This window comes from Haliotis rubra, unplaced genomic scaffold (genome assembly GCF_003918875.1).
Source record: "Haliotis rubra isolate DU_JTF1 unplaced genomic scaffold, ASM391887v1 Scf746, whole genome shotgun sequence".
NCBI classification, from domain to species: Eukaryota; Metazoa; Mollusca; class Gastropoda; order Lepetellida; family Haliotidae; genus Haliotis; species Haliotis rubra.
The window spans coordinates 339,301-367,031 of NW_025767464.1; the positions used below are offsets into that span (position 1 = coordinate 339,301).

The 27,731-nt window shown below is 39.4% G+C and overlaps 1 protein-coding gene and 1 long non-coding RNA gene across 2 annotated transcripts; one reads left to right on the top strand and one right to left on the bottom strand.

Moving 5' to 3' along the window:
* Positions 1-36: 36 nt before the first annotated feature.
* LOC124259990 lies at positions 37-3,785 on the top strand. Its single transcript, XR_006893974.1, has 2 exons — positions 37-1,645; positions 2,889-3,785. It is a non-coding gene; the product is annotated as an uncharacterized LOC124259990 (long non-coding RNA).
* A 1,186-nt stretch (positions 3,786-4,971) lies between these two features.
* On the bottom strand, positions 4,972-27,731 carry LOC124259978 (zinc finger protein on ecdysone puffs-like). The gene is made up of 12 exons (XM_046694202.1): positions 27,667-27,731; positions 24,427-24,898; positions 22,066-22,087; positions 21,299-21,342; positions 19,940-20,005; positions 16,904-17,043; positions 15,378-15,447; positions 14,624-14,728; positions 11,593-11,649; positions 10,758-10,794; positions 9,454-9,575; positions 4,972-7,904 (listed from the first exon to the last, which is right to left on the bottom strand). Exons 2-12 carry the CDS (start codon positions 24,883-24,885, stop codon positions 7,791-7,793), a joined length of 1,236 nt encoding a protein of 411 aa, XP_046550158.1. The 5' UTR covers positions 24,886-24,898; positions 27,667-27,731; the 3' UTR covers positions 4,972-7,790.

Here is a 27,731-nt window from a genome sequence, read left to right on the forward strand (position 1 = left end):
GGTCAGGCTCGCTGACCAACTTGCGTAGATCGATACTCATGATGTTGATCACTGGATTGTCTGGTTCCGACTCAATTATTTACAGACTGCCGCCGTGTAGCTGGAATATTGCTGAGGATGGCGTAAAACTAAACTGACTCACTCACTTATGTTTGTGAAGTAATAAGGTGACGGGTGGTAGGGTAGCATAGTGTCTACTGGGTTGAATGCCCATGGTGTGTGAAGCCCATGGTGATGTCCCCGCTGTGACAGTGCTGGGATAGTGCTAACGGTGGTATTAAAACATACTCACTCACCCATTGGCTAGAATTAAAAATGTAAAAAATCACATGACACGTTATAATTTGTGTACTGTCGTTATCGGTCAGGTTCTGGTGAAGTAGTTTTAGTAGCACCCTATGCTAAATAAATGACCCCAATATTGTAAGATGAAGATTTCAAAATGGAAATGGGTGTATGTATATACCTGCATTATTCTGTACAGGTTATTATTTTAGGATCCACATGTCAGAGTCAAGTTTCACAGAAAGGTTCAGAAGTTTCCACTCTCAGTTTACCCAAAGATTAAAGATGGGATCCAAGGGCAACTATACTACTCACACTTTGCTAAGGATCACAAAAATTCACAACTTTACTTTACGTTGATATATTATTTGAAATTGTATCCATTTAAAACTAGATAAATAATAATATGGTAACCCATCATTAGGCAAATGGTCACTTTGATCTAACCTTATGCACTTGATACACGAGTAACAATAAAAATGGTTTTCATGGCACCAATCAACCATTTTGCAAATCATGGAACGAGTCATTGACAAGTACACAACACCTGTCAATAGCAGGTATAGGATCAACAAGATGCAATGACATACTGAAGCCAAGCATCCATGCTAGCAATAAGCTTACATATTTAAACCAAATTTGACCCCACATCATAGTTAAATCCATGATTTGATCCTTAGCAAAGTGTGTATAGTATGTCGAAATCAAAATTGTAAATTGAATTAAGTGGCATCAGTGCCAACACGATGATAAATAAGAAATATTTTGCCGAATGTCCAGTCATTTTGGCCCCTGCATGTATCTTTGTAAAGTTTGATCTTAGATATTTTTGCATAGTTTGATTTTTGTTTTACCTAACTATGAAACAACAATGCTTCTTATATGCTCAAGAAATTATGTGTAATTATATTAATTTTAGTTTTAAGTTGTTTAGAATTTAATCCTTTTTGTTGCCAGTTTTAGAAAAGTTCTGACAAGCTGCATTACCTCAAGGTTGTATATTTCTCAGCCGCTGATAGACAGGTGTCCATTGCAAATTATGGCTATAAAGACTGGAGAAAACCAGATTATTTGTGTTCCTTTCCTTACAGTTGGTTTCAAAGCCGACAAAGCACATTTATCAACAGACAATGCCTTTCAGAAAGTGGTCAGATGTAACATGTTATGTTGGAGATCATGCTTTCACAGTAAAGTACAATTTGCAGTACTTTTTAGGATTGCGTCTCATTCAGGATTTGAACCCATACTTTGAGAGAGGCACCAACTCATTTGTACACAAAATATTTCATATGTGAGACCGACTAGTGCTAGCAATGACTCTATCCCCAAAACATCCCAGAAATTACACTTTACTAAGACCGTAAATCCCAACCAGAAATTGCACTTTACTGAGACTGTAAATCCCAACCAGAAATTGCACTTTACTGAGACAGCAAATCCCTTCCAGAAACAGATGCCAACCACTCGGATTTTGGAGGAGTTACTCTGATTTTCAAATACAAAATCTACTCTCCAATTTGTCTTTAAAACTCTGATTTTTAAGAAAATACAAATATGTTTATAAATATAGAATGTTTGAAAGAATTTTAGTAAATAGCCATTTAAATATGTTCATTTGGGTTATGTATTACCTGGTTAAGTATGCCCAGAAGTTGCGTATTTCCAGGCTAAATCTAAAGAATTGCAAAGGGGAGGCCCCCAGACCCCCACTGTCAAAAAGGGCCCAAGCCCCCTCTCATGCTCTCCCAGAACTTGCACCGTCAGGGCGCGGGAATTGCTTTTAGCAAGGCATGACTCCACTTTCCTTTGATTCAGGGTTGGCATCTCTGCAGAAATTGCACTTTACTAAGACAGTGAATCCCTACGTTAAATTGCACTTTACTAAGACAGTGAATCCCTACGTTAAATTGCACTTTACTAAGACAGTGAATCCCTACGTTAAATTGCACTTTACTAAGACAGTGAATCCCTACGTTAAATTGCACTTTACTAAGACAGTGAATCCCTACGTTAAATTGCACTTTACTAAGACAGTGAATCCCTACGTTAAATTGCACTTTACTAAGACAGTGACTCCCTACGTTAAATTGCACTTTACTAAGACAGTGACTCCCTACGTTAAATTGCACTTTACTAAGACAGTGACTCCCCTCACGTTAAATTGCACTTTACTAAGACAGTGAATCCCTTACGTTAAATTGCACTTTACTAAGACAGTGAACTCCCTACGTTAAATTGCACTTTACTAAGACAGTGAATCCCTACGTTAAATTGCACTTTACTAAGACAGTGAATCCCTACGTTAAATTGCACTTTACTAAGACAGTGAATCCCACGTTAGAAATTGCACTTTACTAAGACAGTGACTCCCTACCAGAAATTGCACTTTACTAAGACAGTGAATCCCTACTTTAAATTGCACTTTACTAAGACAGTGAATCCCTACGTTAAATTGCACTATACTAAGACAGTGAATCCCTACCTTAGATTGCACTTTACTAAGACAGTGAATCCCAACCAGAAATTGCACTTTACTAAGACTAAGACAGTGCACTTGACTAAGACAGTGAATCCCAACCAGAAATTGCACTTGACTAAGACAGTAAATCCCAACCAGAAATTGCACTTTACTAAGACAGTAAATCCCAACCAGAAATTGCACTTTACTAAGACAGTGAATCCCAACCAGAAATTGCACTTTACTAAGACAGTAAATCCCAACCAGAAATTGCACTTTACTAAGACAGTAAATCCCAACCAGAAATTGCACTTTACTAAGACAGTAAATCCCTACCAGAAATTGCACTTTACTAAGACAGTAAATCCCAACCAGAAATTGCACTTTATTAAGACAGCAAATCCCAAATGTCATGTTACAAACAACCTTTTGATTAACATTGTTACTTTCTTCGATACCCAATTTGGGAACATATTTTCTGGTTGTAGAAATATGACTAAGGGGTAGTGGGGTAGCGCAGTAGAGAAAGCAATTGCTTATCCCACCCAAGACATTAGTTCAAATCTCCGTATGGGTATTATGTAGGCAGCTCGGATAGCCCTATGCCTTTAATGGGTGATTTATTGCTGAAAGTAGCATATAACCTCACTCACTCTATAACTTATATTCATTTATACTTTCCTTATATGCAGTTTCTATATCAATCCTGAGACATTTCAGAATTTACAAGTCATGAAGATATGCTACTCAAAACAAGTTAAGAGCACCCAATTTAAGGCTGCACAATACCCACCTGCCATGACAGATTAACCAGTCACAGCAAATTATTAGTGTTCCTTAACTTCCTATGAGTAGCATATACACTCGCATCATGAAAGAAGATCTTAGTCACCTTACACACAGACGTTTTTGAACAAGTTGTTTCAAATTATTGCAATAGTTTTCTTTGTGAATAAATGTTTATATCTGTGATCAGTTTTAGTAGCATATATATTAAAAATCTCAATGAATGATCATGTTAATAAAAACATTGTACATATTACATATGTTGTGGTTGTTTGACAGTTGCTATGCTGATGTTGTTGCCAATGGCAACATACAAGACACTTATCTTCAAGGAGGGGGATTGCCCAGTCATGTCAAATATTCTGGCTTACTTCCCAAACTCACAAAATTAATATCCTGGGTTACTTCTAACCCTCCCGGGGCGGTGGGGTAGCATAGTAGTTAAAGCGTTCGTTCATCACGTCGAAGACCCGGGTTCAATTCCCCACATGGGTACAATGTGTGAAGCCCATTTCTGGTGTCCCCCACCGTGATATAGCTGGAATATTGCTAAAAGCAGCGTAAAAGTAAACTCACTCACTCACTCTAACCCTCCCAGTGAGTGTAGCTTTATGTTGGACTCCTGTTATTGTTTTGGGGCATGGAGGCCAAGGATCGGATGTCAAGTGCCTCAACGGACCCTGCAGTTGCATTCATTTGTTTGTTGTTTAATGCCACACTCAGCAATATTCCAGCTGTAAATCGGAGGTCTGTAAATATTCGAGTCTGGACCAGACAATCCAGTGATCAACATCATGAGCATCGATCTATGCAAGTGGGATACAATGGCATGTCAACCAAGTCAGCGAGCCTGACCACCATGTGTGGACGACTGTTTGTACTTCTGAAAACTTGTGTTGTATAGCACAAACCCAAATAAGATATCGCGACACAATTAAAGATACTCCACTCAGTGACTCCAAACATTCATGGTCCTTCTTTAAGTGGGATTTGAAAGCTGGTATGATAAAAGGAACAATTTTTTACAGATAGACAACTTTTCTATTGCAATGTCTTAGCATCTAAATCAAACTATCATATATATTGCAATAGAGAAGTTGTCTATCCACAAACAATAGCTTCATCTTCTTAATCCTGAGCACTAAGCAGGCAACAACAATTCCCATCCTTTAAATTCTTTTGTATGACACGGTTAGGTTTGAGTGAGTGAGTGAGCTTAGTTTTATGCCGCACTCAGCAATATTCCAGCTATATGGCGGTGGTCTGTAAATAATCGAGTCTGGACCAGACAATCCAGGGATCAACAGCATGAGCATCGATCCTACTCAATTGGGATACGATGACATGTGTCATGGTTAGGTTTGAAACACCACCTTCAACACCGTTGGCACTATCCACAACACCGAACAGCTGATCTGGTAACATACAACAAAAAACTGACAAGCGGTGCCTGCCTACTCTTTAATAGTTTCAAAATAGCTCTGGTTACATAACTTCCAACAGTTGTGATGTCAAAATCAAATCAAACATAATTACATAAGTGTCTTAATTCTGACTTGACTGCAGTTACCTCCCTTCAGCAGAGATGCCTGCAGTGTTTTTCAGGAGAGTATCTGCGTCATCTGCACACAGACATCATACACAGCATCTGTGTCAGTAGAAAGTATAACCTTTCACAAGGAACAACCTTGAATGTCCACCTGGTCCATGTACCCTCCATCGCGTCCTTGAAACACTTGCTTCCCACTGGCAAAATATTTCTAAAACGTTTAACATCCAAATAACTCATCACCCATCATCAAGAAAGAGTCAATGCTTTTGGATTGCCATATTCCTTTTCTATGAATTTTATGTAAATAATTTTTGTTATAGAAATATGGAAAGGATGGGGTTTTTTCATATGGTGAGTGAGTTAAGATAACGGTACAAGAATCTGCATCGAAATATCGCACTCACGAAATAAAAAAAGTTGTTATACACACAGTCTGTTCAGTATTGATCTTTGTGTCCAGCGGTCAAGTTTTCTGGACAGCAATGGAGACAACTCAGAAAGGAAAATAATCAAAAGATTCATGGTAAGGCATGCCCTATATGTAAGCAGCTTTGAAGCTGAAAGCAGTGCTGAGTGCTGGAAAATATAGCCCATAAAAACACTACATGGAAAGAGTAATCGTGTATCGGGGAGGATGACACCATCCCCAACTATCTCAGCACATCTGGTTACATCTCAGAAAGGTGACACAATCTTCAGAGACCCTTTGTCAGTATTCAGATCAACTATATTTTATTTTCACCACAAGATTTTTTTCACATGTATTGCGTAAATATCTGCTGTGGTTTGTTTGAAAACATGCCGATCATGATCTGTCAAAAAGGAACGAGAGTGACCTCCCTTTGAAACCCTTGTTTTCAAAAGCACTCTTCACACCGAACAGAACTTTCTTCAGGTGTTGATAACTAACAAAGGTCTCCTGTGTCACGGTCATCTGGAATTACTCCATCAAAAAATGAACAAACAGAAAGTTATGAAATAATAATCATTCCCTTAAAACACTAAAGGGAAATTACTTTTTTTTAGATTTTTTTCATACAACATAAAAATCCAAGAAATCCCTCAAAAAGTGGATAAATTTTGGTCCAACTGCCAAAATCATTCACTGGAGTCTAAACACATAGAAAAATTCTCATGAAGGAATTAATATGTAAACTGCTCGAAATATATGCATAAAATATTCCATTATGAGAGAACAAAGATAGGTCTATATTCAGACCTTGCAATATCCATCAGTGTCAAATGTCATTATCTCATGCAACTGGAATCACAAAATTCTCAGAAGAACTTTGGTTTCACTATCATAATATGTTAGCGAGCCATGGTAATGACGTGGCATTACAACACAGCGCTTATCATCAACAGACAAAAGCTTAACAGAAAAAAACAAGAGTGAAATGCAGAGGCATAGAAAGACAAATATACACAACATGAAAACATAATAATCAAAATATATAAACAAAATATAAAAAGTTAAGTTATATGAATCCAGTATGTATAATATTCACAATGATCTGTCAGGTTTCAGCAAAGTTTGATATTAATATTGTCAACCTAGACTTCAACAACATGAATATTCATGACATGATTTCTGGTTGTCTCCGTCTGACCTAAGGGGCGTCAGGTATATTCCAATCCAGGTACCCACTCATCAAACTATGATGTTGAAATATACATGTTACAGGTCTTTCTTTCAAGTTGATGAGCCCTGATTAACAGTATGTATTATTTCTATACCATATTACTGTTTACTGAGTATCAAAAGATTTAGATTACATCTTAAAAATACTAACAAACCCCAAACTTGAATACAAATATTATATTGAATACAATTTAACACAACAAATAGTAAGAAAGACAATACCTCAAAATTATCATAACTTAAGTAAATATGATAAAAAACAAGCATCAAGCTAGTTTTCAAAAACATGCATACATATTTTATTTGATTGGCATTCTAGAAGTTGGGTAGATGAACGATGAGGACTGTTTTTATGGATATACAACTTCTTTATACTGTATAGGCGACATTTCGACAAAGATTCTAATGTCGTTGTCAAGCAAGTGACTTGACAACGACATTAGAATCTATGTCGAAACGTCCCTATACAGTATAAAGAAGTTGTATATCCATAAAAATAGTCCTCATCCTTCATGCATACATGTCGCTGTTACTACTTATTCATGACAAAAATTATTCACTTCTTCTTGAAGAATATACTAAATTTTCAATTCTGTTTTAAAAATTCATTATAAAACTTCTCATCATTCCACAGTACAGTATACAGGACAATTTTCATGATAGTAAAGAAAATATATAAAACTTTGCTGAATTCTGACATCTTTCATTCAATTCAGTTGTTGCAGCAACACATTTTGACACCCACGCCAAGACAGCTTCATCGCCATCATGGTCATCACCAACATCATCACCAACATCTCAAAAGGTAATCACAATCAAAGGCCATCCTCAAGGTCACCAAGCCAGTTGCCATTGTTCATGGTTGAGGCTGCTGCTCGCTGTGATGGGTGTTCACCAAAAAAGACGCCAAGATCATCCTCGGCACACAGGGCTATGTAGCTCCCATGGCACTTAATCGGCCAGATGCAAGACATGACTTGAAAGACATTACAGAGTTAATTTGGAGGCAGCAGGCATCATCTTAACCATGAAGAATGACAATGTGTGACATCTGACAAGGGCGATAATTAGTTTCCATTTGTCTCTCCTTGGTTGATATTGTTAGCCGACGCGCTGTCCGACTTGGTCGCCTCCGAATCTGACGTTTTTTCCTCCGTCTCTTCAGATTTGATTTTGGACATCTACAAAAGATGTGGAAGAGTGAATAAATGTTTACCCTGTTCATTGTTAATGCTGCGTTTATTCCAGCTACATGACAGCAGAGTGAAAATAATCAAGTCTGGATCACACAATCCAGTGATTGATATCACGAGCAACAACCAATCACATCAGGGTAAAGATGTATTGTTTGTTTGTTTGCTGTTTAACGCCACACTCATATTCCAGCTATATGGCAGCAGTATGTAAATAATCGAGTCTGGATCAGACAATCCAGTGATCAACAGCATGAGCATTGATCTATGCAATTGGGATATGATGACAGTGTCAACCAAGTCAGCGAACCCAACCACTTGATCCATTTAACCTCCTAATAACTGGGGCTGAGAGGATACACTTTGTCACGATACGATACGTATTGCGATATTTTCCCTGCGATACGATATCACTATACATACACCTTGAAAGAATGACACAGTATTAAGATTAAAAATGATTTATATCAAGGTATTTGTGTATAACAATAACAACTATTGTAAAAACAAACAAGTAACTCTATCATATTTGCGTTTTTGTCTCTAAATAAGTACTTAACATGTTTAAGATAATACTGTTTTGACAAAATGTAGTGTATCGTTTTGTATCAATACACCAGCCGATGATACAATAGCTGCATCAAACTTGCTGTATCGTGATGTGAATCGTCCCAGCCCTACTAACAACAACCAGATTAGCTTGCAGGGGGCCAGTTCGAACCCAGACATGTATCCCCATGAATACAACCAACAGTTTCAGTTGCACATTGTTTTACTGTTACACCTAGCAGGCTTTTACCTCGACTGACAAACATGGGGGTTCCGGGAACCCTAATTATTAGTTTTAAGGGTCATTGTAGGCAATACGAGAGTCCTGTGACGTAACGGTTCTGAGAACTGTATGTTCTGGTAATTTCTTTAGAGTCTGGTTTGAATCATTGATCATGTGGACTGATGGATGAAATGATGTACGGAACTGATCTGAAAGAAACGACTAAGTCAGAGATGTGTTGTGGGTACCATGAATAACCCTGTGCATTTAAAAGAACCAACGAATCCGTTGGTATATGACCAGATGGTGACCATAGGAATACATGCAAACACCTAGTTGCGGGTATAGCAACATGCAGTAAACTTGGACAAAGTACTGTGACTATGTGTCCCAGTCCACCCAGCTGTGAATGGGTACCTCGTTAGGATGGAGAAAGCCACAATAACTCGGTTTGCCTAGTGGCTGCAAGAGTTGTATACTCCCCAGGGAGTTGAGATTGATAATACGATGTGCCGTTGAGATTGACATCCAATGATCGAGGGAAAAAATACCAGCGCCTTGAGCATGCACTAGTTGCCTGGATATGTGCGCTATATAAATATCCTATAATAATAATAATATTATTGTGCATCCCTCTGGACACGGTGAATTGTTTTTCTGCGTCCATTCTCTACATTTGTGGGTACTGGACGCACTTTTGTGCGTCACGTAAACCCCAGCACCTAACACAGTAGCCATGTTAAGATGTAGATACTAATGTCCTACCTTGACCTTGTTGTAGTGAGCTCTGATCCCACAATGCTCGATCTTGGCTTCCTGTTCCGACATGAAGAACTTTTTACACAGCGTACAGTAGAAACCTTCCACCCTCTGGATGAATATTTGTCCTGCAACACCAACCATTCAGCTAGTTACCACGGCAACACATGACATTGAACATAGAAGGTAAATCAAACATTATCAGATTAGCAATAAGTGAGCATGGTTTTACGCCGCTTTTAGCAATATTCCAGCAATATCGGGGACACCAGAAATGGGTTGCACACATTGTACCCATGTGGGGAAACGAACCCAAGACTTCTGCATGACAAGCAAACGCTTTAACCTTTAGGCTACCCAACCACCCCCAGATTAGGAATAAAAAAATGGTGACAATATATATTAGTGAATAAAACTAGGTACTGAAGTTCACCTTTCTGGACCAAATTATTTCTTTCTAAACTTGACATTTGTTGGTGAATGTGATTATCATAAACATTTTCCATCAGTACTTCCAAGATATAATAAAACGTTTTCAAGCCAATTGTATTCTCTTTTTCCACTCAGAGTGACTATATATATATTTCAGTCGGGTCCCTTTGTTTTCCTTTAAAGAGTGAGTGAGTGAATGTGGAGACACCAGCCAGCAATATTCCAGCTATTTCACAATGGGGACCAAAAGAAACAATAAGTAAAAGGAAGACCAACAATCCATTTGGGAACAATGACAGTGGCATGTAATAACTGCAACATTTATAACCCACTCAGACGGTGAGTACAGACACTGTATCTCCGCCATGGTAAGCTCTGACATACATCACAAGCAGTAACCCATGCCATACATGCAATCAGCCATGTCTTCATGTCTCACCAGCCTAACCCTTGGGTAACTTTCTTTGAGTGAGTGAGTGAGTGAGTGAGTGAGTGAGTGAGTGAGTGAGTGAGTGAGTGAGTGAGTGAGTGAGTGAGTGAGTGAGTGAGTGAGTGAGTGAGTGAGTGAGTGAGTGAGTGAGTGAGTGAGTGAGTGAGTGCGTGAGTGAGTGAGTGAGTGAGTGAGTGACCAGGAATGGGCTTCACACATTGTACCCATCTGGGGAATCGAACCCTGGTCTTCAGCGTGACGAGCAGACGCTTTAACCATTAGGCTACCCCCCCGCCCCTTGAGTGAGGCAGTGAGTTTAGTTTTATGCCGCTTTTACCAATATTCTAGCAATATCACAGTGGGGGACAACAGAAATGGGCTTCACACCACTTCCTTTGAAAACATATTAGGTGGTCAATTGATAAGATCTAGGAGTTTCTTCACTCACCTATGGGTGTCCCTTCTTCAAAAGCAGGGAAATTGGCCTGGAAAACAAGAACAATGTTAATCTGCATATTGAAAATATACACATTGTACTGCATCTGTAAACAACAGTTTGATGACATGTGTAATATCATGCTTATGGTTTCATATCACTTTGGACACTGTTATTCAAATTTACAAAAGGAAAAAACAACAAAAATCACTTTAAAATTTGTCAATGATAAAAGAGGCCATATCACGACTGATAAAATCATGAAAACTTTCTGGAATGACCTAATGGTCATTTGTCTTCAGCAAAAGTCAATTGAATATCAGGCCATTTTCAAGCATGTCTTTCAGTATCACATTGTTTGGGGAAACCCTGAAACCTCTGAATTTCACACCTCCACTAGGGCCACCAAAGAAATAAGTGACTGAGTTTTTCACGCAGCTTTTAGCAATATTCCAGCAATATCATGGTGGGGACACCAGAAACGGGCTTCACACATTGTACCCATGTGGGGAATGGAACCCAGATCGTCTTCAGTGTGATGAGCAAACGCTTTAACCACTAGGATAACCCACCGCCCCCCAAAGTGGTGAAGACTATTTCGTGAAAAGGGGCCCATGTCATATGTTGTAGCTACATGGGCTCCGTTTTCACAAAGCGAACAGAGTGCTAATAAGCTCTTAACTCCCACACTTCAACACAGTCATACAATACAGTCATAGCACTTTGATCACTTTGGGAAAAACAGCCCTGATGCTCAGGTTAGTACTTCCTGCCATGATTTCCTGTAGTTTGTAGGGATCTAAAAATTGGTTCCATGCAGATTTATATGGTGAAGGTGCATTCTTACTTCATCGGTACATTTTTCAATCTCAGCCTCCAACTTCTCCCTTGCAGACTCTGTGTTCTGTAAATAAAATAGAAACAGTTAATGACTTGGCCCTCATGAAATACTTTCAACATACCAGTTTGCCAACAAATCAGTACTTCTGTAAGTTATTGTCTAGAGAGTTATCTGAAAGTATTATTTCTCCGGGCATGTAGCATACAAATATACAAGAATCACGGGAGTGTTTCAAATGTCAACATGATCAGGTCACATGGAGTTACTGAGTTTAGTTTTACGCCGCTTTTAGCAATATTCCAGCAATATCACGGCAGAGGTACACCAGAAATGGGCTTCACACATTGTACCCATGTGGGGAATCAAACCCAGGTATTCAGCGTGTGACAAGCAAACGCTTTAACCACTAGGCTACCCCACCACCCCCAGTTCACCTGGACAGTGAGTTGGGTTTTACTGGAGTTTGTATGAACACTTCAGGTGTACATCGTTCTAATATATAGATAACAAAATTATACAATTGAATCTATTGTTGATGCTGTATTTGGATGGGACATTCGTAATCCATCTTTCAGTCAGCCAGCAAAACTCAGTTTAGTATTTCTAAGGGCAAACTAAGACAGTTTCATAAGCAAGTGGAACATTTGACAAAGTGCATACACAAATGTCTCAACAGAAATGTCGTTACAATTCACTTATCAGAACATTTGCAAAATGGAATATACCCAATCCAGGCAGGATAATGGCCGTCACTGTATGTATTATATTTGACTGTAACCTGGTCATTGTCATGATAGATTTAAACATCGTCAAAACTTGGTGAGGTGAGGTGAGGTGAGTTTGGGTTGAAAGTCGTGCTTGAGAATATTTCGCTCATATGACGACGTGCATGCGTGTCCATGTCTATGTGCGGCTGCTTGTACTAGCCAAGACTTAAGCTGGTTTTATAGTGCTAGCCCACTGAGATACCATGCCGCAGTGAAGCATGAATACCCCACTCAGACACATTATACTGACTCCGAGCCGACCAGTCCTTGTTGTACCCATTAATGCCGAGCGCCAGGCAGGGACAACAAGTACCATATTTTAACGTCTTTTGGTATGACGCGGTCGGGGATCGAACCCGCGACCTTCCGCTCTAAGGGCGGACGATCTACCCACTACACCACGGAGGCAGTCTGTCAAAACATGGTCAAAACACTAAGAATAATTATTCTGTTATCATACAGTTATAGTTTCCCTGAATCTATTGAACAACAGATCAACAGCTGAACAGTTATAATATCAGTTACCCAACATTTGTCGCCAAATAATCGAGGAAAGAATCACATTTGCCTCAAAGTGGCAATACTCATCCGTCGGTCACAACATCCGAAACGTGGCCAACAGTGTACGTAACACTCCCTCGCATCATGCAAACTCTCATCACTTAAGTTTCTGAGCAATGGGAAGCCCCTACTGGCCACATTCACATACAGTTACATTTCTGATATGTTGGAGTTACCTCCCCTAGGATACACTATGTGAAGTCCAAACTAAAGCAAGTTTTCAATTTGTTCACTGTATTATGAGTATTCCAACATTTTGCTGATTGTCTAATGCCGACAAGACATTCAGTTCAATGCAGCTTCAGCCAAAGATCTGCCTAATCACAGTACCAGAAACCAGGGCTCGATTTAAGAGATGTTAACCAACTTGGACCAGGTGCAACCTAAGATAAAAACCTAGTTGCACCAGCCAGATTCCAGCTGCACTGTTTTTATTGCAATGTGTAATGAAAGAGATATGCTATTGAATTATTTAGATGTTTTATTCAGAAGTTTACCCACTCAAACATTTACTTGCACCAGGTGCAAGTTAGGCTAATAACTAGGTTGCACTTTTGTAGTATTGGGTTGCACCAGTGCAAGTAACAAAGCACTTAATCGAGCCCTGAGAAACATTAAACACAGGACACATCATCAGCCATACACAAAACAAAAGGACATCACATTGCACAACAAGCTATGAAGGACACGTTTATATCTAATGATACTAACTCTGTTAGTGTCTCCATGTAAGATGCAGGGCTCCAGATAATTTTTCAACATCAGGAGTATGTACTCCTTATTATTTCATAATTTTCAACACAGGAGTACTGGAAAACCTTAAGAGTACATTTAGAGTACTGAATGGAATTTAATGGAGTACCAGTAATCTGGAGTTTGGTTTCATATATGCACCACAACATTGCTACTCTTGTGTAAACAGGTCAATAAACAATAAAACAATACTTTTTCAGATAAATACGTCTGTAAATGATTCTAAGACCTACACCATTGCTGTGGTGCATATCTGCTATGTTTTCTAAATTATTTCCTACCGTATTGTGCATATTTTCTATCCGTACATACGCCGATATCGGCCCTTATCTGGAGCCCTGGAGATGTAAATGTTAGTTTCCAGTTGACAAACAACAATAAACAAACTTTGTATCCATGTAAGGGAGTAAGTCAGTGAGTTGAGCCTAGAACCCTTTATCAGCTGCAGCAAGACATTTATTTATTCTATTTATATATATTTATAGATCACCTGCTCAAAGGCGTTATGTTTTTCCCATCATTGGATGTCAGTCTCAAACGGGACAATGCATTATCAATCTCAACTCCCTTGGGAGTCACAGTATTTTGTCCAAGTTTACTGCACGTTGCTGTACCCGCAACTAGGTGTTTGCACGTATTCATGTGGCCACCATCTGGTCGTATACCAACGGATTTGTGGGTTCTTTTAAGTGCGCAGGGTTGCGTACTGTACACTAGGGATTGTGACAACACTGCAAGAGTCTGCACGCAAAGTTCACTCCAAGGTTTTTACACCCGGTCACAGGTGGGCTCGATCCTGTCACCTCAAGCTCGCTGGATCACTAGCCTGGCGCCTTAGCCAGCTCGCCTACAATGCCACATTTCCCCCATGTCAGCTCCATCCACTGCAGGTGCTCGTGTCACTTGTGGTTTTATGGTCCTCAAATATCACATTGTGTAAGAGGTAAGGTCAATACCTGTTTGTGTTCTTCAAGCTGCCTGTGTTCCTTGAACTCGGTGAAGTTTTTGAAGGCTCCTGTTTTGCAGCATCCACAACCAGCCTTTACCTGTCTCATCCGGTTCTGGGGACAAATAACAGTACATACACAACCAGCCTTTACCTGTCTCATCCGGTTCTGGGGACAAATAACAGTACATACACAACCAGCCTTTACCTGTCTCATCCGGTTCTGGGGACAAATAACAACAGTACATACTGAACCAGCCTTTACCTGTCTCATCCAGGGTTCTTGGGACGCAAATGGCCACAAGTAGTAGGGGAGCACACATACTAAACCAAGTAGATTAAATACTAAGGATTGTGACACTACAGGGCTTGATTCATGTTTTTCAGTAATTATTACAATCCATGAGTTTTTGTCGGTAATGATTATCATAATCCTGGAGTGTTTCCAGTAATTATGATAAATCCAGTGAATGTTTCATAATCCAGTAATTATTATAATCCAGAGAGTTCAGGAGTGTTCCGTAATTATCATAATCCAGGAGTGTTTCCGTAATTATGATAATCCAGGAATGTTTCCAGTAATTATTATAATCCAGGAGTGTTTTTCGTAATTATTATAATCCAGGAGTTATTATTATTCGCAATTACTATAATCCAGGAGGGTGTTTTCGGGAGTCAGGTTTTTCGGCAGTTGCTATAATTCGGGACTATTTTTAGTAGTTGCTATGCTTAGTTTTATTACAGATGAGTTAATGTTGACTTACTTTGTGTTGGTTTTGGTTCTTGTGGTCTGAGTAGGGGACTGGGAGGTCAATATCACAGATAACGCATTGCCTGCAACAAATACACTCATGTCAGTGAAAATAATGCCAGCTTATAATAAAACACTGAAACAAGAGTCATCAGAAGATGACATATCCCCTCGCCCCACATCTTTGAAAGAACAAATCATCTGACAGTTACTTAAAGTCCAGCTTGATTTAGACTAAGTGCAAATCGTTTCCATGGAAATCATGAAAAAATAAATGACAAAAATCTGCAAATAGCAAAGGCACCACTTTGGGATCTGCCTCACATATCTGCCAAGTTTTGCTGAAAGATATTAAGAAGTTTCCAAGCGTTGTGCTCGAAACAAAACCCATCCCTTCCTTTTTGAGACTAAGTCCAATCATTTCCATGGAAACCGAGAAAATAATAAATCACAAATATCTGCAAATAGCAAAGGCATCACTTCAATATCTGCCTCACATATCTGCCAAGTTTTGCTGAAAGATATAGAGAAGTTTTGAGTTGTGTCTCCGAAACGAAGCCCACCCCTCACTTTTGGGATTAAGTCCCGAATCGTTTCCATGGAAACCGGGAAAAATAAAATGCCAAAAATCGGCAAATAGCAAAAGGCACAACTTTAGGATCTGTTTGATATATCTATCAAGTTTTGTTGAAAAATATTATACGGTTTTGAGTTGTGTCCGAAACGAAAAGCAATCCTTACTTTTGAGACTAAGTTCAAAATGTTTCCATGGAAACCGGGAAAATAAAATGCCAAAATCGGCAAAATAGCAAAAGGCACCACTTAAGGTTCTGTTTCATACATCTACCAAGTTTTGTTGAAAAATATTGAACGGTTCTTGAGTTGTGTCTCGAAACGCAAGCTTCCACCCTCTCTTTTGGGACTAAGTCCGAATCGTTTCCATGGAAACCGGGAAAATAAAAATGCCAAAAATCTGTGAAATGCAAAAGGCACCACTTTAGGATCTGTTTGATATATCTACCAAGTTTTGTTGAAAAATATTGAACGGTTCTTGAGTTATGTCTCGGAAACGAAGCCCACCCTTCTTTAAGACTAAGTCCAAAACGTTTCCATGGAAACCGAGAAAATAAAATGACAATTATCTGTAAATAGCAAAAGGCACCACCTTAGGTTATTTTGACATATCTACCAATTTTGGTTAAAAAATATCGAACGGTCTTTGAGTTGTGGTCCGAAACAAAATGATTACGGACGGATTCGAGGTGACGACGACTATATCCCACCGCATTATATGCCGGTGGGATAAAAAGTGAGTGAGTGAGTATGGTTTTACGCCGCTTTTAGCAATATTCTAGCAATATTACGGAGGGGGAACAGAAATGGGCTTCACACATTGCACCCATGTGGGGAAGCAAACCCGGGTCTTTGGCGTGATGAGCAAATGCTTTAACCACTATGCTACCTACCGCCCCCACTGTAAAACATCATGGGGTGGATCTACACACAGGCATCAGGGTACACGCTGATTAATCAACTCACATTAGTTTCTTTTCTTTCTCCCGCAGTGCCTTCACCTCGGCAATCTTGTCCAGAATGGGCTGAGCTTGGTGTTTGGGTAGACGGTTCACCTCCTCCATCCGCTGCAGGTGCTTGTGGCCCTTATTGTGGTTCTTACGGTCCTGAAACATTACAGTACCATACACAACTTATTGTGGTTCTTACGGTCCTGAAACATCACAGTACCATACACAACTTATTGTGGTTCTTACGGTCCTGAAACATCACAGTACCATACACAACTTATTGTGGTTCTTACGGTCCTGAAACATCACAGTACCATACACAACTTATTGTGGTTCTTACGGTCCTGAAACATCACAATACCATACACAACTTATTGTGGTTCTTACGGTCCTGAAACATCACAGTACCATACACAACTTATTGTGGTTCTTACGGTCCTGAAACATCACAGTACCATACACAACTTATTGTGGTTCTTACGGTCCTGAAACATCACAATACCATACACAACTTATTGTGGTTCTTACGGTCCTGAAACATCACAGTACACAGTACCATACACAACTTATTGTGGTTCTTACGGTCCTGAAACATCACAGTACCATACACAACTTATTGTGGTTCTTACGGTCCTGAAACATCACAATACCATACACAACTTATTGTGGTTCTTACGGTCCTGAAACATCACAGTACCATACACACAACTTATTGTGGTTCTTACGGTCCTGAAACATCACAGTACCATACACAACTTATTGTGGTTCTTACGGTCCTGAAACATCACAGTACCATACACAACTTATTGTGGTTCTTACGGTCCTGAAACATCACAATACCCACACAACTTATTGTGGTTCTTACGGTCCTGAAACATCACACGGTACCATACACAACTTATTGTGGTTCTTACGGTCCTGAAACATCACAGTACCATACACAACTTATTGTGGTTCTTACGGTCCTGAAACATCACAGTACCATACACAAATTATTGTGGTTCTCACGGTCCTGAAACATCACAGTACCATACACAACTTATTGTGGTTCTTACGGTCCTGACACATTACAGTACCATACACAACTTATTGTGGTTCTTACGGTCCTGAAACATCACAAGTACCATACACAGCTTATTGTGGTTCTTACGGTCCTGAAACATCACAGTACCATACACAACTTATTGTGGTTCTTACGGTCCTGAAACATCACAGTACCATACACAACTTATTGTGGTTCTTACGGTCCTGAAACATCACAATACCATACACAACTTATTGTGGTTCTTACGGTCCTGAAACATCACAGTACCATACACAACTTATTGTGGTTCTTACGGTCCTGAAACATCACAGTACCATACACAAATTATTGTGGTTCTTACGGTCCTGAAACATCACAGTACCATACACAAATTATTGTGGTTCTTACGGTCCTGAAACATCACAGTACCACACAACTTATTGTGGTTCTTACGGTCCTGAAACATCACAGTACCATACACAACTTATTGTGGTTCTTACGGTCCTGAAACATTCACAGTACCATGCACAACAACTTATTGTGGTTCTTACGGTCCTGAAACATCACAATACCATACACAACTTATTGTGGTTCTTACGGTCCTGAAACATCACAGTACCATACACAACTTATTGTGGTTCTTACGGTCCTGAAACATCACAGTACCATACACAACTTATTGTGGTTCTTACGGTCCTGAAACATCACAATACCATACACAACTTATTGTGGTTCTTACGGTCCTGAAACATCACAGTACCATACACAACTTATTGTGGTTCTTACGGTCCTGAAACATCACAGTACCATACACAACTTATTGTGGTTCTTACGGTCCTGAAACATCACAGTACCACACAACTTCTGAAGTGGCTTGGTTGAAAACACATGCATTTCTAAGGCCTCGTAAACAGTTCCATCCTCGATAATCTCCAGGGTATATGTTACGATCAATCTCCACTATACCCTGGATGCATCCACGGCTTGGCCCTATGATTTTATTACCTCCCTTGGCTGGCTTTTTATCCAATCAGGTGTCTACGCTGGGAAGTTGAGCGAACCAATCACAACTCACTTTCGCATCTTAAATTATCTAACCGTTTAAACTTGGCAACACAATTGATGCAGAGGTACTCTGAAAGAGGTAAAAGGAGTTCTTTCATATATTTTTTTAAAGTTTGAGATCTGTCAATTTGTCTGTATTATTTCCCAAAAAATCTGAGTGGCACTGCGAACAAACCTTCGCGACCGCGACCGCTATCTTTGTTGACACTGGCAAGTTCGGATGTAACAGCGACTTAGCTGATTGGCTACTGTGAGAATGCGGAGCCAGCAAAGGGAGGTAATAAAATTATCGGGCCAAGCCGTGGATGCATCCAGGGTATAGTGAAGATTGATCGTAACGTATACCCTGGAGATTATCGAGGATGAAACAGTTCATGTTTTTTTAAAAAGTCCAACAAACATTACATTACCGTGTACAGGTATTTACGGGACGCAAATTCCTGCTTCCTATACGCAAACATTGACAATGGACACAACAAAATTTATTAGCGCTTCCACAGGGACGCAGAAATATTCCAAATTCTTTTTGTAAAATATTCAATCAAGTAACAATAAGTTATCACTGAGTTTGCTACCAGCTGGGTTATGGTATCATTTGAATTTAATTACTGTAACAATGTGATGATCATGATACACAATACAATACCAGTAACTGAATTACAACAATATTACAACATAGTATTAATAATAATATTTATGTGTCTGGGACACCCACTGTGTTGTCCAGGACCCCTGAAAATTAAGAGTATGGATTCCAGGGACCCTCAAATACGGGACTCAAGGTAAATCCCTGCCTTGTATAACATGGGTCCAGATTAAATAAAAAGAGTTTCAGGTGAAAGCTGTAACCAACACACCCCAAGATGAAGAGTAGAAATATATCTGGAAAACTTTCAATCCATATCATGCAAACTTGCTTGTTCATTGCAAAAAATAATGGCTCCTAGTTTTGGCACTACTTACAGCATTGTTGGTACACTGGTATTTACAGGCATGACAGTAAAATGTGTAGTTGTCTTCATACTGCCCCTGCAACAATATGAAACCGGTGAGAGTGAAGGGGATACCGCCATATTGAGCACACAAGATTTACAATAGATCTTTACACTCAGCACACAGCTAAACTTCAGGTGTATATATAACCATAGGTGAGGTGGAGGTGACTTCAGTTGTATACATAAATTGGGTTTAACGTCGGGTTTGAGAATATTTGAGAATAAGCTCATATGACGACGTGCATGCATGTGTATGTGTATGTGCGGCTGCTTGTACTAGCCCAGACTTAAGCTGGTTTTATAGTGCTAGCTCACTGAGATACCATGCCGCAGTGAAGCATGAATACCCCACTCAGACACATTATACTGACTCCGAGCTGGCCAGTCCTTGTTGTACCCATTAATGCCCGAGCCAGGCAGGGACCAACAAGTACCATATTTTAACGCTTTTGGTATGACGCGGTCGGGGGATTGAACTCGTGACCTTCAGCTCTCCGGGTGGACGCTCTAACCACTACACCACAGAGGCGGTCTATAACTATAGGTGTGAAATGTGATTCTTCAGTTCATGTTTCCTACCTGATATTACTGGATGGTTGTTTTTCATCATTTTCTTTAAATTAAGTGTGAGAGGATGTGTGAAATATGTAAAAATGTACCAGTGTCAACACATACCCCTGTTTTCAAAATGTATTAGCCTTAGAATATAAACTTTATTCCCAACTATTGTCAGTCTCGGATATAAATCTTTTATAATGAAGTATGTTCTTGTAACTACCGAATCAATGTCACCATATATAGAGTTCATCTATTCCAAACACAAGAGGTACGTATTTCCCCTGGATGTATGTCTCATATTGTAACAGGGACTCTGGTAATAAAAATGTTAGCACATTTGCTAATTTGTATTTAATTTGTAAAAAAACAAAACAATTACAGCTGTATGATGGTGGTCAGTAAAACATTCTGGACCAGACAATCCAGTGAGCAGCTACATGTTTACTGCATTACAATCATGTGCATCCTTTGTGGACCATACAATAGATATACAAAACTTCTGGACCAGACAATCCAGTGAGCAGCTACATGTTTACTGCATTACAATCATGTGCATCCTTTGAGGACCATACAATAGATATACAAAACTTCTGGACCAGACAATCCAGTGAGCAGCTACATGTTTACTGCATTACAATCATGTGCATCCTTCGAGGGCCATACAACAGATATACAAAATTCATTTCTTAACCAGCAATAATTAATGTTAAAAATGAAATAGGCTGATCCATTTGGCACGCTTAGAGTGAAATACCAAGCGCCCACCTACCGGCTCAATGTTGACGGGAGTCTTCACTGGATACCCAGATTTGCCTGGAAAAGTAAAATACATTTGAGTGAGTGAGCTGTTTTTCATGTAAACGATGACGTGTCAGCTTCATCTTTGAGGGGTGAGTGAGTGAGTGAGTTTAGTTTTACGCCACACTCAGCAATATTCCAGCTATATGGCGGCAGTCTGTAAATAATCGAGTCTGGACCAGACAATCCAGTGATCAACAGCATGAGCATAGATCTGGGCAATTGGGAACAGATGACATGTCAACCCAGTCAGCGAGCCTGACCACCCGATCACGTTAGTCGCCTCTTACGACAAGCATAGTCGCCTTTTGTGGTAGGCATGGGTTGCTGAAGACCTATTCTCCCCCAGATCTTCACGAGTCTCATCTTGGAGGAAGACCAAAGCAATGCAGGTCTCAGCTTAACACCAAGTAGGGTAACACTAAGTACTATCTCTAAGGGACTTTTAGCATGACATGGCCTAGGACAAAACCACAACATTCTGCTCTCCAGACAGATGTTCTATCCATTTCATGACAATGAGTATTGTTTTACGACGCTTTAAGCAATATTCCAGCAACATCACAACATGGACACCAGAAATGCGCTTCACATGTTGTACCCACTTGGGGAATCAAACCCGGGTCTTCAGCATGATGAGCAAACACTTTAACCGTGAAGTTACCCCACTTGCCCCCATGAGACCACAGAGGAGGTCACTACTCATTAAACTATACTGCACAAATATAGTAGACTCACCTTTCTTCACTTGCCTTTGTTGCTGAAAAACACACAAAACTATTGATATTAACAAAGCATAAAGTTACATATCTAAACTAAGAACCCTTGGCAAGCATATTTGGAAGCAAATGTTATTTAATTCCAAACTGTGACTTCATAAGTTCTTTTATCAATGTATTTCAACATCATATTTGATTCAATTAGGTATTTACTAAGAATTATCAGTGAATTACATGTCATTTCTATAAAGCTATCACATTAATAACAATAAAGTTCAAAAATAGAGCAGAAATTCAGTTCGTTGTCTGACGCAGCACTCGGCTGTATTCCCGGGGGAAATAATCAAGCCTCTTTCGTCAAACATGGGTTGCTGGAGACCAATTCTAACCTGGATCTTAACGGGTGCAGAAATTCTGAGATAGGTGGTACACTGGGTAACTGTCTTGCGTTTAATGAAACAATTTAAATGACAAGGAACAGAAAGACAAGCTCGAAATTTGGTTAAAACTAGTTGAATTCAAAACCACATCTTCGTGAAGATCTGACACTGTGACACACCTTCCACTGGATGCGGTATCAGGCGAACCTGCATATCAGCCAATCATCATGCAGGATTTATATTCTGGTTACTTGAAAGCATACCTGAATTCTGTATCTCGAAAACAAAAACTGAATAGGCAGTTCCAAATTGAGAACAATAACGGCTATGCTATGCTGTTTATTTTTTCTCATTCTGTCATTTCTTAGTGCAATTGCATTTATTCATGCACAAATGTGCTTTCTATGGCACACTTTAATTCCTGGGGTATATTTTGTTTTGTCTTTTCGGTATTGACGAAAATGTCCAAATCTTGAACACAGTTAGGAAACATATGATGCAAAACAAATTTAGAAAACTTACATCTGATTGTCTCAGAAACCCAAGCATACTACTACAGTCATGCCCCATTTATCCGAACCTCAGATATCCGGAAAACTCGCCTTCCGAACGAAAATTCATTAAAACAAATTCATAACGTTGTAAAACTACTCACTTAACCGGAAATCCGGTTTCCGTAACCGGACGGTCATTTTCACATACCAAATGCAAAATCATATGCATTTTTTTCTCGTATATCCGGATGGCTGAGCACCTGTCAGTATGTTTACACGCGCATTTTACCAAGTGGCCATGCGTGCCCTAACACGAAACAAGTGTTACAAGCCGGCATTCTTTGAAGGGTGAGAGGATTAACTGCCCTTAATTAGCAAGGTGACACTGAGTTAATCTTGAGGCGTGTCAATTGGTGGGTCACTATAATTACGCTGATGAATTCTTGTCTGAACAGAAACGTTGTCTGTCAACATGGCAAGCCAACCAACAAAGCGTATGTACTCTTCAGTCAGTAAAAAAGTCTTCTCAAGACTCACAGACGGGCAATGAAGAGGACAAGATCAGAGTTCAATGAGTATGATAACAATTTGTTTCCAGCCAAGCGACTATGATGTGTATTTATTGTCGCCTTCAGGTATTCATCAAGTAATATATGAGAGAAGTAATTTTGGATTCTTATTGGTGAAATATCGCATAGGTGAAAATGATCAACCAGGTTTAACAAACATAGGGCCAGGGAATCCATTACCCAAACCATTTAAAGATAACTCAACTATGGGGAGATAACTCTCCATTCCAAACAGCTCAGTGTGGCAGGTCAATCGTAACTACTCGTCCCTTTCCGTAACCTGAAAGAAGACTCGTACCCCTCTCAAAGCCATGTCCGGGAGAAATATTCCCCCAGCCAATCAGAATGCGCGTATGTAGAGAAAAAATTGGGTCAAAATAGTTAAAATAATTTTCATTTTGGCTTGCATAATTTTTTTCCCAGACACTTTAAGTATATTTTAATCATTCAATAGTCTTCCTGAATTCCCTGAATTATTATACCCAGGATATATTACCATTATGGCGTAGGAAAGTATTTAAGCATGTTAAACATACCCTTTGAGGGCATTTAGTATTGGCGTGGATGCCATGTTTGTTTTCCAAGTAAACTAGAGCTACATGCCCTTGAAAATAGTTCGGCGACTAGACTATTTCTTTCTCTCTGCACTTTTGCGCTCAGACAGAGTCAAGTTCAGTAAAATGGCTACGAGAGGGGTACGAGTCTTCTTTCAGGTTACAGAAAGGGACGAGTAGTTACGAATGTGTTGCAGGTCTTTTACCTGATGACATAGGACCACCATTACCCAAACCATGGGAAGACAACTCAACGCTGGGGAGATAACTCTCCGTACAAAACAGCTCAGTGTGACAGGTCTTTTACCTGATGACACAGGACCAGTCCGACCACCATTATCCAAATCATGGGAAGACAACTCAACTATGGGGAGATAACTCACCGCTCCAGGCTGCCTGTTCTGGTTGCCACCTCTCTGTCCCCCTCTTCCTCTTCCGCGACCAAATCCTTGCATCCCATAATTCATTCCTGGGTACGCCATGTCCATATATGGATACTCAGGATGATATCCATAATCATCATAACCACCGTAGCTCCCATAATTCCCTCCATACTTGCCAGGCCCTGGGTATCCCGGCAAATTGTCCAAACCGACTTGTTCAGAAAGTTTTTCTATCACATCACTTTGTCTCTTCAAAAGCTGGAGAAGCTGGGACTCCTGCTGTCTGTCCAGGCCGGGGGAACCATAGCCTCCCCCTCCGTATCCCCCATCATTAAAGTATCCCCCACCATATCCCGAGGCCTGGGCTCCTATGTTTGTTCCAGGGGGGTAATACTGTCCAAGAATGCCCCTCCCCCTTCCTTGTCTGCTCCCCCCAGACATATTGCGTGGGTTTAACATCTTTGGTCGATTTCTGAAATAATCATAAAAAAAATTACTTTCAAAACATTAATCACCCCTTGAAACTTATTGGGGAAAATATTTTCCACAAAAGTACTGTAACTTAGTATAACACCACCTTCAATTAACTATTTGAGTAAGCAGGACTATTCCACTTTCAAAAGTGATATCATTATATTTTCATTACCATAAATCACATCATAAAGGAGTAGGGTTATGGTACTCAGTAGTGTTGGGAATTGGTTAACATCTAACAATTGATAATTTGTTCATTACAACCGATCAATCATCGAAAATAATTGGTTAGCGTCATTTATCAAATTCTCCTGGTTATGTTTGTTAATGCACAAAAATATAGAAAAAAGCGTGTAGTTCTTTCGGGTTTTTTTTTGCAAATTGCACAAAATGCATTTACAAATTTCACATCTTAAAGGATGACTAGTATGGTATGATCCTAAATTTCATGGATAATTCAATCATGACAAGGAATGAGCTTGTAGTGCTTGTGAAATGTAACAGACAAAACCAACCTTGTGAAAAAATGGTAGTTAATGCGATTATGAGAAAACATGATTGATTGCTTGGTTGTTTAGTTTTTGCGACCAATCTTTGACTATTTCAATTAATCGGACCACCACTAGTACTCAGAAAGAAATGGGTTTGCCAAGCATCATCGAGTATTTCAGTCATGTCATGGTGTGTCAGCATAATGTTCAAGGAAAACACAAAGTGATACAAGTCCTACATGGTTACAACTTCAGTGAAACCCAAAAGGTTATGGATGAGGAGTTAAGGATCATATCCTATTCCAAATCTGAGATTTCAACCCTTGGATCAAGTTTTAACATCAAGCTACACTTCATATCTAAAGTGAATTTTTTTTTAAGATTATGTTTGACACCAGGGATGGAAATAACTTTAAAATTGCTAGTGTACTCTGGTACAGTGGCACATATAAAATCACTTGCCATGATAATTTTATCCCCTATACCGGCCGATTTTAAATAAACAACATTATTAACATTGGAAAGTCAACTGGACACTGTAGTTCAGCATATAACTAGACGACTTTGCACTATACCAAGGTGTGCTCGACGTCTAGCCGGCGAATTCAAGTTCTTTGACGCACTTCACTAGGCAGAGAGGCACAACGGATTTAGGCATAAACGAGGGTAGAAACTCAACCTATCTACTAAAACATGTGCAAGGATTGATAAAACTTTCATTCATCTTCATACTGTCAAGGTAATTAGCGGTTGAATAAAAAGTGGAAACGCATTAAAACGTATTTAGGAACAAATAGAAACTGCTAAAAGTTTGTCCCCCTTCCTCAGACTTCAGAGCATCATGTAATCACGGTCCGTTTCATACAATTCCTTTTTTTTTGATACAACTGCTAATTACCATAACCAAAATGGTCGACAAATGGTGGAATGTTGGTGGGGGTCTTTATGTTTCAGGTCATTTAGTAATAAAGTGAGTCGATTTTAGTGGAGGTAAGTGTCTCGTTTTGAAGACGATTGTTTGTTTTAGTAATGCATGCACATGCATTAGTCGATAGGTTGAGTCTTCATTCTTGTTTTTGCCTAAAACTGTTCCGCTCAAATTTCTTGCGGAAAGGTGCGTCTAAGAAAATGCACTCGCCGTATAAACTCTATTTAGGCCTTGGCTGAAATACTAGTTTATTCTTGAACAACTGGACACCGGTACAACATGATATACAAATTAGCTTGCCCGACAGAAAACAACACTGGACACGGACGTCGGGCAATGGGTTATTTCCACCCCTGGACGCATATTATCAATATATTTGATTGTTAAAAATGTTGGGGCATGATGACATGCAGCCCAACAAGTCACAAAGCATGAACAATGTCACTGGGGACATATTCAAATACTGACTTTCCTTCTATTGGTCAATTATTAAAAGATTTAATTCATCCAAAGGTAATGAAATGGTTGTACAATTTGACCATATGAGATTTAACAAAATTTACTGAGCATGATCAGTTTACAATTTAGTTAAACATGGGATTTAGGAGGACCCTGTTCTAACTTTGCTCATAACACATTACAGAGCCCCATGTCATTGACCGTTGGGTCCCTAATCCAACATACTAAACATAAAAGATTTGACAGTGACTTTACAGAATCTGCTGACAATGGCCAACATCATCATTAAGTGTTCTGTGACATAAAACTGACAGTTCCTTAAAACCATCTTTGAATACTGCCTCTTCATAATATCAATAAAGTATTTCAAGATAATTAACATACAAGATGGTGATTAAATCAATAACTGAATTTGTATTTGTTCAATGTGTGAACTAAGCAATTAGTCAAAGAAAAATTTGTAATATCTCAATGGATTGGTTATTTATTCACTTTTGATAACACACTGACAGGAATGTAATTTAGAGTTATCTACCCTTGTTTTTCACGTGACGATGCCGGTTGCAAATGCATTGAATCCAGTTTCTATTCTATCAAAATACTTAATTAGAGTTCAATTGTCAATTATAAATAAACATATACTGGTTTTAATCACATTACTGAGTTACGTGTCCGACAATGAAAACAGTGCAGGAGGTATACGGTGGAAACATTTCACGTTCTCCGATGCCGGCACATGTAACTCGTCGCCGGTTCTCCCTGTAAGGAACACTGCAGGCAGAAACGGAGATGTTTCGGTTGTGTAAAACGATTTAATTACATGTACATGTAGTAGTACAATAACAAAATATGGGTCATCATGCTTGTCAAATAAGAAAATATACCAACAAAGGCTCCACCCCAAACAGTCGGAAAAATGGAAGTGAAATGTTGCACACGACTCTCAAACGGAA